This window comes from Crocuta crocuta, unplaced genomic scaffold (assembly GCF_008692635.1).
Source record: "Crocuta crocuta isolate KB4526 unplaced genomic scaffold, BGI_CrCroc_1.0 scaffold25, whole genome shotgun sequence".
In the NCBI taxonomy this organism is placed as follows: Eukaryota; Metazoa; Chordata; class Mammalia; order Carnivora; family Hyaenidae; genus Crocuta; species Crocuta crocuta.
In genome coordinates, this window is record NW_027532015.1 from 7,508,945 (window position 1) to 7,525,569 (window position 16,625).

Here is a 16,625-nt window from a genome sequence, read left to right on the forward strand (position 1 = left end):
GGTACATGGATAGTAAGGGTTAAAAAGAATGGAAACTCTTATTATACACAAACCATATAAAGTAAACCGCCAATCGATTGTGATTACCATTATTATTACAAAAAACACTATCGTATAGGAAAGGTGTTACATACATCTGTATTTTTCTTCTAAGAGACCTTTGGAGAGAGACATCAGTCCAATCTTCAGACTCTGCACTCTTATTTTTCCAGTTCGACCCCTGTAATTATACAAATCTCAATGTGTTAGATGCATTTAAAGCTATAAACAGTAGGCTAATTATTTCTGAATATCTATTTTTTGAGGGTAAGCTATTAAAAAAACAATTGCATCTGAGAGATGCAACTTTTCTATTCACTTTTAATAAACAGTTTAAAACCCATACCATAATTTCATGACATATTTTAACAATATGTTTGACCTAGTCTGAAAGAATATGTAGCCTGAAGTCACTTTACATGTAACATATGAACTAGGAAGAACAAATGAAGCTAAAATGAAAATGATAATTATAAAGCTGAAAAAATATTTTTAAAAATACTATGAATTAGGGGTGCTTGGGTGACTCAGTTGGTTAAGCGGCCGACTCTGGCTCAGGTCATGATCTCACAGTCTGTGGGTTCGAGCCCCATGTCGGGCCCTGTGCTGACAGCTCAGAGCCTGGAGCCTGCTCCAGGTTCTGTATCTCCCTCCTTCCCTGACCCTCCCCTACTCCTCCTCTCTCTCTCTCAAAATTAAATAAACATTAAAACATTTTTTTATGAAAAAAGAAATACTATGAATTAGAATATATCTGCTAATAATTATAAATGCAAAATTTAAAATAGCTAAAGGGGCACCTGGGTGGCTTAGCTGGTTAAGTGTCTGACTCTTGATCTCCACTCAGGTCATGATCTCATGGTCATGAGATGGAGCCCCGTATTAAGCTCCATGCTGGGCATAGAGCCTGCTTGAGATTCTCTCTCCCTCTCCCTGTGCCCTTCCCCTGCTCACTCACGCTCACTCACACTCACTCACTCTCTCTCTCAAAGAAATAAAAAAATAAAAATAAAATAGATAGCTATGCATGTGGCTCAATAAGGCAAGAAAAGTATGATGACATATCTAAAAACAAATGTAAGAAAACTGGAAAATTATACTGAGGGCTGTTACCTTGGTAAATACTTAAAAACTTACTGTCTTCATAGATTTTTGTCTCTGCCAATTCAGTTTTTTTAAAATTACCATTGCAATTAAATAGTCAGTGATCCTACATAGACAGGTGTGAAACCTCTATTTGGGGAAGTATTAAATCATAATTAAATACAAAATATACTAATTAATCAACACCAGGAAATAGCTTTGTACTATGCCAATGAGAGACCATACATAAGGTGTCTAGAAGAAAAGTTTTATCTTTAAAAACATAGAGTTGTCTTTATTCTGTCTCATATCAAAGAATTTCCAAGCTATCAAATCTCCCAATGTACTAGAGCCTGGGGATGGGGAAACAGAAGTGCAGAAGCTACAAAAATTTGTAACATGATCCTTGCTATGGAATAACACACAATCCAGAAGAAAAAAAACCCTTTATTGTTATCTTTATTATTCCATATTCAGGATCTGTTTTCAGTTTAGGTTTTTAACATCAATTTTCTCAAGACACGTTTTCAATACAGAAGTACAGTATACTTAAAACCTAAATGTCTATGTAACTTTATCATCACATAAAATTTAGTAATTCATCCTATCTCAAAAACATATAAACATTTGTGTCATGTAATTTTAATTTTAGGTGCTATTACTATGAAACTGTGTTTAAATCCTATTCTTATTGATAGTCCTGCTATGAATACTAATTGATATCTTCTATTCTCAAATTATAAATACTCAAGTAATTGATGTCTTCTATTCTCAAATTATAAATACTCAGGTAAGTTTCTGTATATATACATTAAAAGTATAAAATAAATAAAAAAGGAAAATATGCTGAGGGATCAGTAAAATATGTTTTCAAAACAGATCTCAATAGCCTAGAGTTTATAATCTGTATTAAGTCATATCCAACAAATGTATCAAACCCTTAATATGCCTGTGTACAACATTCAGAAGTGACTTAGGAGACAACTAATAACTTTAAATTGAAAATAAATATAACATTATAAGGAAAAATCTAAGTTAATATAGTCATTGCAGTTTCTTACCATTATAGAAATATTTTCATATTAACCTTAAGCTGAGCCATGTTACAAATTGTGATTCTAGTTCACATTTTTAGGTATTTCCTAGTTATCACAGAAAAATAGACTATGTCTGACTTCTTCCCTTCAAAAATCAGGAAATTTTGTTTTCCAAACAGACAACAGACTAGCAGTAGATTGTCTGCATGGATGGACTGTGTGGATGGACTGGTACATGGATGTGGCTAAAGGGAAAGCAATCTCTTATGAGAAAAAAGATCAAACTGATGTGTATTAGAGGATGACCTCCAGTCTACAGTGACAAGGAACATCATCAGGAAGACTACTGAAAAAGTCAATCATCCATTCATCACAGCATTAATAGTTATGAAAGTTTACTGTGATCCCCACATTGTTCTGTGTATCATGAGGACCAGCAGAAAAGCGTAAGATACGATTCCCACCTGTGATAAGGTCAACGCTAGCTAGAGAGGGGACAATAAAACAACAGGAAAAGCACAAGAAAATAGGAGACTAAGCTTTATGCATGGAAATAATCAACTACAAGATAATTGTGGCTGACTAGTTCTTAATGACTAGTGATTAGGCTGAGTAGTTATTAGTTTCACAACATTTGATAGGAAAGATAAGCCTCACATCTGACACTGGAGGCATGACATGGCTGGACTGTCCCTAGGAGAAAGTCGATCATCATAGGAAAAGCCTGGGCAAGGGGCAGAGAGTAGGAGCATCAGAGACGAGACCTGTTCAGGGGTAGCAAAGACTTGTGTCAAGGCTAAATGGTTGATAAAGTTGTCCAGGTTATATGGCACCAGAAATAAAGACATCAAAGACAGAAAGAAGACAAAGAAGGCTTTGATGTTAAATAAGATGTCTGGATTTGAGAGAGAAGAGGGAGGCAAAGAAATTTATTAAGTGAGTGACATAACCCAATATTTAAGTATTCGCTTCCCTGACAGTCTTCATAAGTAACTCCTGAAATTAGTTTAACTGGAAAGATATGTACCTTATAAAATTATATCCATCTTGGCATAGTGGAAAAATGACTTAACACTGCAGCAAATGAGGTTAATATTTTCTGTAGGGACAAAAATATTTAAACCAAGCATTCCAGACTATTGCTTTAAATCATGATTTAAACATTTTTGATTTCTATTTAATTTAGAAGGAAGATTATAAAATTAAGACTTTTTAACCTGGGAAGATGAAGACTGAGTGAGGCTGTGAACTTATAAATGGAATAAATTTTATCTTTTTAGTTCAGAAAGCCCTTTCTACATATATTAGTTCATTTGCCCTTCATAAATATCTATGTATGGTAAGCAGAGCAGATATTTTTATCTCAATTTTTCAAATGAGAAATTGAGATGCCAAAAGTAGAGTGGCTGCCAGGGTACAAAGCAACCAGAACCAAAAATCTAGATTCTCATCTTTTACAACAGAAGAAAATAGATTTATTTTTTTTGCAAAAATCAGAATATTAAGAGTTCGATACATGTTAAAACTGGAAAAAATAGTAAATTTAATATAACGTATAAAATACTATTTTTCTTCGATATGGCAATATGGCAGAAATAGTCAAGTTATTATCAAAAACCCTGAGTATCAGCTCCCTATCTACCACTAATATATTGCAATAGGAGGCTAGGGATCAATAGACTTGTCTCACTGGGTCAGTTTCTTAATCAGTAAAATGAAGAGGGCAGAATGGAAGATCTAAAAGTACTTCTACTTCCAAAATCCTCTGATCTCCTGTGTGTGAACCACTCATTATTTCAAGAGCTGCTTGAGTATACTTCTAGAGCTGAAAATTCAGTTCTGGCTGTATCATACTACACAAAATAAGGCAGTTAAAAATACATGGTTAATGAATGAATATCAAAATAGCTGAACAAATGGAAAGGAAATGGTACCATTTCCAATGTTCTAGAGACTTTTAGGGTCCAAAATGTCATAGTGCATTGGATAACGTAGATCACAGTTCCATCGGATTCTCAAAGAAAACTAATGATTTGAAAGGAGTTACTAACTCTTGTTTAGATAAACTGATAAATGATAGTTGTTAGAGAAATTTGGGCAATCAACTCTGGTCATCTGAGACTACCATCATATGATTAACTTTGTGGGTTTTTTTTCCCTTAGGTTAATTCATGATATTTTTCTCCAAGATAGAAAACCAGACTTAATGCATACACCACTCTGACCCAGCATGGTGTTCACTATATTTCTTTGGCATGGAAGGAAAATAAGTCCTAAAAGCATTTTTTTCCTTTAAAATGGAAAATTTCAAGAAACTATCTTTCTAAATAAGAAACAGTACCTTAGTGTAGCATTTTCCATGTGTCCACATTTGATGATGGAAAGTGGAAATATACCAACATTTGATTCCTTAGAATATGAATCACAACATTTCACATTCTGCTTCCTTCCCACCTAAGTGGCACCATTCCCTTCGGGATGTCCAGTGAAAACAGCATATGTATGTGTTATATGTTATGAGTTATATCCTCCCAAAATTCATGAATTGAAGCTCTAACCACCTGAGACCTCAGTTATGAGACTATATTTGGGAGATAGAGTCTTTAGAGAGGTGATATACTTAAAATGAGGTCATAGGGTAGGACTCATCCAATATAACTGATGTTTTTATAAGATTAGAACACAAACACACACAGAAGAAAGATATGTGAAGACCCAGGGAGAAAACAGCCATCTATACGCCAAGGAGAGAGGTCTCAGAAGAAACCCAGCTAACATCTTGATCTTGGACTTCTGGTCTTCCAAACTGAGAAAATACATTTCTTTTATTTAAGCTAGTTTGTGGTACTTTGTTATGGCAGACGTAGCAAACGAATGCAATGTGAGAGAACTGGAGGACAGTGACTGAACATCCTCTCCAATTCTTCCTTAAATTATTGCTAAAAATATGCACCTATAACATGCCACTTACAGAGCTTAATGAAGTTCTTAACTAAGTATTCTATGAATTTAGCATGTTTCCAAGGCCATCAAATTAAGTTAAAGGCTTTGTAGTTAAAACCTTTTTTAATATTTTTTTGGTTTATTTTTGAGAGACAGAGAGAGTGAGAAAAAGAGAGAAAGAGAGAGAGAGAGAGAGAGAGAAGGAGAGAGAGGGAGAGAGAGACATCGTGAGCAGGGGAAGGTCAGAGAGATGGAGACACAGAACCCAAAGACAGGCTCCAGGCTCTGAGCTGTCAGCACAGAGCCTGACGCAGGGCTCGAACCCATGAACTGTGAGATCATGACCTGAGCCGAAGTCAGACACTTAACTGACTGAGGCACCCAGGTGCCCCTGTACTTAAAATATTTAATTGACTAGCTCTTCAGATGAATTTAACATATAGAAAATACCTCTTTTGAAGGTTTAAAAAATTAAAGATCAACTAAATAGTGAATTAATGCCAACAGTCATATTTTACCCTAGGAGTATAAAAATCACATTAACATGAAATGTATCAAAAGATACCAGACAGGGAGATAGTAAATCCCATGTTCATTATTATAACTGAGACTCATGCTATCTATCTGTTCTTCAGTGAGTTTCTTAAGAGCCCTAAAGCAAAAAATGGCTATTTAATTATTTAAAAAAAAAAAACTTTGTTGTGATATTTATGAATATTGAAAGAGGAAAAACTTCTCTAATCAAAAGAATAAACAAAATTTTAATCAAATCATCCCTAAAGCTATTGTCACCATTGACTTCTTCTACAGAATCAATCAGCAGCTAAACATGTGTGGATTCATAAACTATCATCTATCTTCCTCTCTAAATCAAATAAATGATGACAAACACAAAGTTTTATGCAGGTAATTAATGAAAAATAACTTTTAGGGTCTGAGAAAAACAACAGTTCTCATTTTCTTATTTCATCTTTGCATACTTTAACCCCCTACTAGAAGAATGAATAATTCCTAATGTTTCAGAAATGTCAGCCCACAGCAGGTATTTCTAGAATTGATTATTTCACAAATGTACTGTCACATTAAAAAAAGCCAAATTAATGGCGAATAAGTTATGCTGGAAGTTGAGAGTGCTCTTTATATAACAGTGAGTATCTAATTAAATTACAGATATTAGAGTGTCCTATAGCATAAACTACTTAAAACACCATATAAACACATAATCCCTAAACACATAATCCCTACTGCAATAAATAAAGCTGATAGCAAAAGAGAAATCAAATCCCATTAATTGCCATTCAAATTGCTCTTAAATTGTCATACAAAAATTGCAGAGTGGATTATTGTGAGACAGTTACTTTAATTCATAACAACAAATGTAAATTTTCATCCTTCAATAAAAGATACACCAAAAGACATTCCAAGAAGAAAATAGGACATGTTTATACTAGGTTTCCTCTTACAAATACCACAAATTTGACAGCATTTACAAACTGAAACAAAACCTTGAAATAATAGGTGGACATTCTTTTTCGTTACGTTATTGGTTAAGAGCTCTAATTTTGGAAAGTCATTCTTGTCCAACAATTAACATAAATATTTCTACTAGAAGTTCTTTGAAAGCACCTTTTTAAAAAATTCACTTCAAAATTTGGACATTTTGCATTATCAACACATGTCATTCGACGATTATATTTTAAGGAGAAAACATGCAAACTCACGTGTCATATACGTTGAGCAGCCAGTTTAGACACATATCCACACAGAGCGGAACGTTGACCAGATCCTTATGCATTTGTTCAAGGCCATCATAAGTTGTTGTCAGACAGTTGATGACATCTGGAACACTAAGAAGCTGATCATTTTGGTTCAGTTTGTGCTGTTTGAAAACTTCATTTGTTGTATTCAGTTCTAAGAGATCCACTAATCAGGTGAGAAAAAGGAATATGCACAGTCATTACACTAGATAATCTAACATTGGAACAAAAGTATTTCTAATCGTAAGTATTTAGCTTCATTCTTCAGTTTAAGAGTCTACTCTTTCAAGCTAATCTCAATTTTTAAAGAAATAAATAACATTTGCATTCTTACATTTCTAAACTCTATTTTTATCTGCACCTCTTATTTTCATGCTTTTGTATCTAAACTTTGTTACTTTTCAATCCGATCCCATTTTTTGCTCTTTGGAATATAAATTCTTCCTACTTTCCTTTTCTAGCTTTTCTTTTGTCTTCAGCTCTTTGTACTTTTAAATATAGGAAGGCATAAATAAATCTAGTCCAAATAGTAGAACATCTAAAATATAACACTGCTCTTCTCCTAACTCCTGAGATCAGCCTGCTCACCCCCTCCCAGTCATCATTTATATCACTGCCAAACTAATCATTCTGTTTCTCAACATGCACATCATGAGATGCAGTATTCACTGAAAATGGTCAGTTAAAAAAGTTGTTCTTGACTGCCTGCTGAATCAAATCTGATCTAGAATGCCCTTCCAATCGGATCCTAACCTGGTTTGCCTCCTACGATGCTTTGGCATATAGGCCACTGTAGGTAGCAACATGGGATTCGCAGCGGTCCACAGCACAGGCCCACACCCATGGGTCTCCATGTATTTCCTCCCACTTCTACGTTTCATGTGCAGCATTTCTATAGTGGGACCGACCAGTGCTAGAGCAGGTAACACAGAAGGATAAGCTGGAGACCCTCCTCTCAAAGACGACCAGTCAGAAAAGGAGGGTAAGCATACCGATAACTTTCTAAGGAGAGAAAATGCAATAGCAGAAGAATACATAGATGTCTATGAGAGCTACTACCATAGGGGGGTAGTAGGAGCCTGGAAAACATTCCTTGGGGAGGTGGGGATTTGAAATGGGCCTTGAAGAATAGGTAAGGCGCAAGAGACCATGTAAAGCAAGGAAAGAATTCCAGGAAGAGATAGAACTTCTTGGGAAAAGGTAAGGATTCAAGGAAGTCTAAGGGCCCTAAAATGGCAACAGCAGTATGGATGGTAAGTGGCTTAGACGTGGGTGGCATATGGTTATGGTGAGGCAGATACTTGGCACTCAAGGGGGCCGGCACGTGTGCGCTAGGGGAGACCATCAAAGGCCAGGGGGAAGATTTTAGACAAAAAAAGAAAAAAAATACCTTATATACATAATCTTTCTTTTTAATCAATTTCTAGTCATTTCATTAGCTTACTGTAAATAGGGAAATAACAAGATTATCAAATAACCATGTATGTATATATTTAATGAGTATAGAAATGACTCTTCTAAATTTGAAGATGTGGGTTTGGAAAATTACAGAATCCACATGAATGTAAGGTCTGCTCACTGAAATTCCTGCTTTGTAAAATGTTTTCCCTATCTTCATATTTAACTTTTTAGTATTAAAAAAAATCAGCTTAGAGAAACTTTTTATTTTAATATAACCAACTATGTCCTCTTTGCCTGATGAAAAACTACTACCTTAAAAAATATAATGACATATTTTGACAGTTAAATAAAATGAATGAATATCTTCCTTTGTATTTATCTATTTTTAATCTTTGGATAACTACTAATTTTGAGTTTTTAAAGACATTTATGAAATGTGTCCACTCTAGCTGCCTAAATACTGCATGGAATGATTGATTTTTTTTCAAGTTATCGATAATGGGAAGGAACTGCTTTAAAATTATACAGATTAAAATTATTTCCAAAACAACTCAACCGGGAAGACTTTATTAAAAAAAAGGTAGGAAGAGACAAATACAAAACACAGAAGTTTGGATAACAGGTCAATCCATTTCCTTCCAATGTCAAATATATCACTGGGAAAATTTCAGCGAATTACAAAAACAACTTATATAAGCTTTACATTAGTGAGAGACGATATCAGAAAAAAGACTAAGAACCATCTAGAATATTCCATGTCATGTTTATCCCACTTTTTTGCACTGTACACTATTTTCAATTATAAACCTCCAGAGGGCAGGAGCAAAATTCAAATTCATTCTTCATGGTATCTGACAAAGAGAAGTGCTTAATGACGGGAGCTATAGAACTACAATGTCACACAAAGAATATATTCAAATACTGCCAAAATGCTCCAAGTTTTCTGAATTCCAACATTAATTATGCCAGCAACTCAGCATGGCTATTGTATCCACACATGGCAAAAAAGTGACACTAGACCAAATTCCAAAAGGCCATTTCCTGGATCGTGCTGCCCTTGCATTTCTTCTAGAAAAGCCTCTGTGACACACTTTGTAGCTGTGACAGTAATTTGCCACATCCCACGGACTATCATGTCTTCAATTTTTGGTGATTTACTTTGACACTTTGTCTTAGTGCCTAAGCCAGGCATACATCTTCCTGAAATGTGTCACATTTAGGTGCCTTTAAAAAACTGACTACATTTAAATCACACAAAATTATTATTTTCTCTTTTCAAATAGAGACAAATGACAGCTCAGTCATGTGGCAAATGAAACAAACAGCAGAATCATTTTCTAACCAACTTTCAGGCGTTTTAAAAAAATCCCACATATGAGGCACAGGGAATCAAATGGTAATGGATTATCCTTCTCCTGTTCTGCAAAAACACATAGTTCAGCATCTGACCTTGGGCTTCTGTAACTCTTCCCATGTTCTTGGCCTCTTTGACCATCCCTTCTTTCTTTTTAAGTTTATTTATTTATTCTGAGAGAGAGAGCATGGACAAGTGGGGAAGAGGCAGGCAAGGCGGGGAGAGAGAGAGGAGGAGGAGAAGAAGAGAGAGAGCGAGAGAGAGAAATAGAGGAAGAATCCTAAGTGCAGAGTCTGATACAGGGTTTGAACTCATTAAAAGTGAGATCATGACCTGAGCCAAAATCAAGACTCATGTGCTCAACTGTCCGAGCCACCCAGGCACCTGACCATTCCTTCTTAGCACCTCTCATACCTCCTCTTCCACAGACTTCTCAAAAATACAGGTGGCATTCAGGGACTTGTATTGGCTGCTTCACTCTGTAACCCTGATACCCTCACTTACTCTCATGACTTCAGTTAACTGCCTTCTCTTTGGATGGCTCCACATTCTGGGTTTCATCCTGATCTGCCTAAATACTTAACCCACACTCTTGCTGTTCTGCTCCCAATTAGAGCTATACTATTCTCTTTCGGGGACCTCCATCTTAATATGTTTCAAATAAAGGTCTTGAATTCTCGTTACACTGAAATCCGGTAACGGTGTTAGTACTTCTATAGACCATGACTCTGCAAATCCTGAAATGTCTTAATACTCCCCCTACTTTCACCTTCTGCCAGTTATCAACTAGCAAATCCCCCCAGTCGTTAGCTTCCCCTCCTCACAAATCCATACGCTCTTCTCTTCCGCTACCGCCACCCACCAGCTCAGCCCCCAGCATCTTGCACCTGAACTATGTACTTGTCCCTGTCCACTTGATCCTTCCTTCTGCCTTAGATATTGTCTAATCTGGGCCTATCTCCCAGCTCCCACAAAACAGAAAATGGTCCTATAGCACCCCACTCTATAAAAAACAAACATTAAATGCAACATTTTGAGAACCTGAGGCACGAAAAATTAAAGGAATCAGAAAAGGTTTCATGAAAAATAGTGACCTTCCATGTAGACCTAAACGGACTTTAAGGACATCTCCAAATACTGAACAGATAGCTCATAACCTACTCCATTTAGACTCCATATGTTCCCTAAACTCCATCCACACCTTGGATGCCGATGCGTGGAAGTCCCTTCCTCCCTACCCCTGATTAACAGCCATGAGCCTAAATCCTGTGTGGCCTTTAAGGGCTCGCTTACATGCTTCCTAGTCAAGGAAGCTTGGCTTGTTCATCATGATAAAGGGTATCTCTCCCTCTTCTGACACCGCTTTCCTCTGGCTCCTCTGTACTGCCTATTACAAAAATATTTTAACTAAAAATAAAAAAATATATAATACACATGTATGGCCTAAAGAAAAATAGTAGAACAAATATCCATTAATCCTTTATACAAGCTGTTACTGGTATTTTGAAAATGCCTCGGAAAACTTCCTTAATTGCCTCCCCTCATAGTCACAGGGAGAACGACTAATCTCTGCATTTTGCTTTCAGTTTTTAAAAGTATATGTATCTCCAAATAATATAGCATTTATTTCATTTCTTTGAACTATAAATAAACAGAATCAAACTGTTGTATATTCTTCTTCCACTTGGCTTTATTCATTCGACTTTACAGCCCTGAGATTCATCGTGTTGCTGTGGATCGCTAGCTCACTTATTTTTGCTGCGGTATCATATCACATTTAGGAATATGTCAAAAGTAAACAAATTTTAATATTAAGAAGTGTTGCTATAAATCTTCTTATACCAATTTTCTGGTGTACTCTTGTAACTCTTGTATCTTTATTATTTTTCAAAAGTTTATTTATTTGAGAGAGACAGACAGCACGTGTATATGGAAGGAGCGGAGAGAGAATCCCAAGCAGATTCCCCATTGTCAGCACAGAGCCTGACTTAGGGCTCAATCCCATGGGCCATGAGATCATGACCTGAGCCAAAATCAAGAGTTGGATGCTTAACTGACTGAGCCACCCAGGTGCCCCTACTCCTGTAACTTTTAAACTCAAATCATTCACTCCATCTATCCTAGGAGACAGCTCTGTGCCAGAAGTTGAATGAAGTCGGAAGTGGAGAAGAAAACAGACTCATCCCTCACATGAAAGCTTAGCTCATTTAGAAAGACAGGCAGTAAGTAAGTTAATAAATAGAATATCAAGAATTATGACAAGTGCCACACAAGGAAAAAACTGAATCTAAGCAACAGAGTATCAGGAGTGACCTACTTTAGAGTGGAGTAATCACAGAAAGCCTCATTAAAAGACAGGTTAAGCTGGGACCCAAAGGAAGAGAAGGTCCCTGACATGGGACAAGGATACCATTGAGAGCAAAGACAAGGGCTCGCCAGGCAGGAAGAATGGAATACAGGGCTGGCCATTCCAGTCAACCGCTAGCACCGATGGCCAGAGGCCTCTGTGGTGCACAGTGAATGAAGGGGACAGAATAACAGGTCACGGCAAAAACTATTCCATTCTGAAGGCAACAAGAATCTGCTGAAAGTGTGTGTCCATGTGTAACATGCTATCTCTGAACGTAGGTGCCTCGAGTGTGGGATCCAAGTATCTTCACACGGGCTTAGCTCCTACACAATAGTGGAGCCCAATAAATGAATGATCAGTGACCGAGCAGTGACAGCATGCCCTCTACATTAGGACCTTATGTTGGGTGGGGGTTTACACAAAATGGGTAACCCCTGACCTGAAGCCCAAGTTCGCAGCAGAGGCGGGGCCCTCCTCCTAACATTATCTCTTACACAAAGGCAAGCATATGGTGCTTAGGTGAGAAACAGTCCTTAAAGGCAATCATAAAGTACTGGAAAAATTGGAGGCAGGTGGGATTAGCTTGTAAACGTTTCCAAAAGAAGTAAATTTTTAACAGTGTCTGGAGGAATAAAGGGTTGCAGACCATTGCAGAGGAAGGGTCAAGGCTTTTCAAGTGAACAGAAAGGATGGGAGAAGGAGGAACGGATTAATCATAAACAGGTGAGCTGACAAGTGGTGTAAAGGCCCTGGGCTGGAGAGCTGCGGGGGCAGAGGCAGTGGGGAAAGTGAGGCCAGGTGGCTCCAAACACATCAGCTTGAATATTTACAATCAAACGCAACCCAGCACTTTTCTAAGTGCACATTTCAGAATGTCACGTAGTTTAGAAGCGGGAGGTGTTCCTCTTCTGCTCCTCTCAGATTTGAAGGAATGAACTGAAGGAGGGAGTTTTTTTCCTGAGAATTCAATAGAACCCACAGAGGAAATCACCAATGTGTTGGTATGTTTATCCAGCCAGAAGTACTACTGAAAACTCAGACCGCGTTCATCATGACAAAAAGCAGTCTCTGGTCAATGGAGATTTTATGCCTGAGTCATTTGTCCTCATTTTATAGCTCATCAGGCCTGAGAAGACCTTCCAGATCCGTCAGCTGGATACTGGACATGCAGCTGAGCCCCTTTGAAAACTGCTGTCACCACGGACTCACTGAGCTCACTGAACGTCCTTTTTGTGTGTTCCTAATTCGCTTCCTATTCCCTTCTGGCTCAACATACAGATTGCTGGCCAGGGGGTGTTGGCTTTGCTTTTTTGTACTGATAATTCTGCACCACTTGCTTCCCATTATCCGGGGCTCTGCAGATTATGGGCATCAAAATCACCTCGGGTTTTCTTTCACCCATGAACCTGGAGGTGCGTTTTTAGCCCTTGAGACTTCTCTTCCACACATAACTTAAGTTTCCTTTTTTAAATTTATTAAAGTTTATTTATTTTGAGAGAGAGAGAGAGAGAGAGAGAGAGAGAGAGGGAGAGAGAGAGAGAGAATGAATTCCAGGTAGGCTCCATGTTGTCAGCATGGAGCCCGATGACTCAGGGCTCGATCTCACAAACTGAGATCATGACCTGAACTGAATCAAAAGTCAGGTGCTTAACCAACTGAGCCACCCAGGTGCACCAAGTTTTCCTTATTTTAAAGTTTTGCATTGCTGTGGGGTTTTTTTCCTGAATGATTCTACACCTCTCTTTCTTCACCTCTCTCATGTAACCAGCTCAAAATGTAATTCTAATTTCTACTGACTTTTAAAGAGCATATTTTTAACCTAATGTATCATTTTGCAAAGAATAATATTCGAAGCTTCACTGAACTGCCTAGACATATAACAATTATTAACAAAAGGTAGCAAACGAGAATATTTGGAATTATTCAAATTATCCTGCCTTAAAAATAGAGGCAGATGTCACTTTCCATATTAACTATCTGGCAGGGCCTACATGATCTTTAAATAGACTCAGTCATCAAAACTATAACCACAAAGAGAATTCAGATTAAATCTATATTTTATTATGACAAGTACTAATATTTCTTTTTAAATTTAGGTTGCTGGGTATGTATGTTGGGGGTAGGAATAACTCTTCAGTAAAATGGCTATCACAGAATAGTACTCTGAACAAACTCTCTGCAGGAAAAGTTCATGTTGCTAATACTAAATGTCTCAAGACATATTTAAATAAATAGAGACTTTTATCTTATTTTCTAGGTGCCAGTTCAAATTTGAATCAAGAATGCTATTTTTTAGTATTTCTATATTATGTGATTGCATCGAAACAAACTGTTTGGAATCCTATACTTCCAGAAAAAACACTTTTTTAATTTTTAATTTTTTAGTTTATTTATTTTTTGAGATAGAGCACAAGTGGGGAAAGGGCAGAGAGGGAAAGAGAATCCCAAGCAGGCTCCGCATTGTCAATGCAGAGCCCGATGCGGGGCTTGAACTCATGAACAGATAGGTCATGCCCTGAACTGAAATCAAGAGTCCAACTTTTCTTTTTTTTTTTCCTTTTTTTTCTTTTTTCTTTTTTTTTTTTTTACAAATAGTTTTNGTTCCTCCGTCAAGTTCCTCCTAATCCCCCTATACATACAAACATATGATATTTGTCCTTCTCTGCCTGACTTATTTCGCTCAGCATAACACCCTCAAGGTCCATCCATGTTGCTACACATGGCCAGATTTCATTGTTTCTCATTGCCATGTAGTATTCCATGGTATAGATAAACCACATCTTCTTGATCCATTCATCTGTCCAACTTTTAACCAACTGAGCCCCCCAGGTGTCCCTGGAATCCTATACTTCCAAATGGATATAATGTACCAAGAAGGCAATGATCTACTACTTTGATTTCTCGATTTAATCCTTTTAAATTGGGTGGCAACATAATTTTTGAAAAAGCTTTTTATGTTACTCCTGTATTTTGGCTAATTTTGTTCTCCAACTGAGAGTGGCATATGTTCATTTGTTTTACTACTGCATGCATGCTGATGGGGCAAATAGTAGAGCATTTATAGAAACACAGCCAATTCCTTGAGTGAGATACACTGAAAATCAAATTAACTCTACAAACACCCCCCCTTCATTTATCTCTGTCTCAAAAAAACAAAACAAAACCCACAAAAACACAGAAAACAACAACAATGCAATCCAAAGAACAGAGTGATTAACTTTGGTGGAATAACTCACAGCATAGTGCTTTTTGGAGTCTTCGGATTTTGATGGCTGTACGGTAGGCAGAGAAACGTACGTTATTCAGGTCAGCTGAAACGGGAAAGAGAACACATGCAAAAGCAGGCTTGTTAGTTAAGTTACATTGAATGGCAAGAATGTATTTGTTTACTTCAGATGCTGGAAAAGTATTATGTCTGTTCTCCTTAAAAAGTCTTCTCTCAAAATCCACAGCCTTTAAGACAATAAATTATGTTCATTAGCACCATAGGGAGAGACATTCCAAAGCAGTGCTACACAGCTTTCAAGAAAGTATTCTCCAATAGGAAAAGGAGGGACATGAGGAAAAGGAAACATGGCCTGTTAACTTTGAAGCCTTACTAAATCCATCCCACTGGAGGCTCGGGGCCCTTCCTTCTCTGCTGCTGGGAGGGATTCTCCTCCAGAGGCATCTTCCTCATGGACAATCAGTTTTCTGTCAATAAGGCTGCCCCTCTAACTACTCAAAAAGCTAGGCATATTTCTTCCATCCTGATCTGTTTGCTTCTTCTACCTTTTTATAGATATGGTTAAAATTATCCTATAATCTATATTCATATCTTTAGAAACAAGAGATTTACTATAGTTAATAATACTATATTGTGTATTTGAAAGTTGCTAAAAGAGTAGATCTTAAGAGTTGGCATCACAAGAATAGAAAATGTAATGATGTGAGGTGACAGATGTTAATTAGACTTATTGTAGTAACAGTTTCACAATACGAATATTGAATCAATATATTGTATACCAGTAACTAGTATCATGTTATTTGCCAATTATATTTCAATTAAAAAGAAACTTAAAGATTTGGTATCAAGTTAAAAAAAGATATTGTAGGGGCGCCTGGGTGGCTCAACGTCTGACTTTGACTCAGGTCATGATCCCGCAGTTTTTGAGTTCAAGCCCCACATCCGGCTCTGTGCTGACAGCTCAGAGCCTGGAGCCTGCTTCAGATTCTGGGTCTCCCTCTCTCTGTCTCTACCCCTCCTCTGCTTGTGCTCTCTCTCTCTTTCTCTCTCTCTCAAAAATAAACACTGATTAAAAAAATTAAAACAAAGATATTGTAATTTCTTTCTGTCTTCTAAAGACACAGTATCTGTATTAGAAACTAGTAGAACTGGAAGAAAACTCAGAAATCATCAAAGTTTGTTCCCTCACTTTACAAAGGAAAGAAACTCATGGCTTTTCTCTCTTTTGTTCAACCTTTGTATCTGCTTCACCCATCGAAATGAAAAAGCTCAAGAGAGAAAGCTAAAGAAATCAAAAGGGGTGCTCCTTCCTTGTTGAAATGAGTGGGTGTGAGAGCCGTAGGGCTTTGCTTTCCCTCTCCAGCACTGCCTCGCCTACCCAAAGAGAAAACTCTTTCAAAGGAAGCAGGCTAGAGAATCAGTTCAACGTCATATT

The 16,625-nt window shown here is 37.1% G+C and overlaps 1 protein-coding gene across 3 annotated transcripts in view; it reads right to left on the reverse strand.

Moving 5' to 3' along the window:
• Positions 1 to 16,625, reverse strand: part of UTRN (utrophin) — a 563,065-nt gene that overhangs the window by 57,598 nt on the left and 488,842 nt on the right. For all 3 annotated transcript variants that reach the window (XM_077776104.1, XM_077776105.1, XM_077776103.1), the window contains 3 exons: positions 15,201 to 15,275; positions 6,824 to 7,025; positions 135 to 220 (listed from right to left, as the gene is read on the reverse strand). In XM_077776104.1, coding sequence (XP_077632230.1) covers positions 135 to 220; positions 6,824 to 7,025; positions 15,201 to 15,275 — 363 coding nt within the window. The remainder of the gene's footprint in view (positions 1 to 134; positions 221 to 6,823; positions 7,026 to 15,200; positions 15,276 to 16,625) is intronic.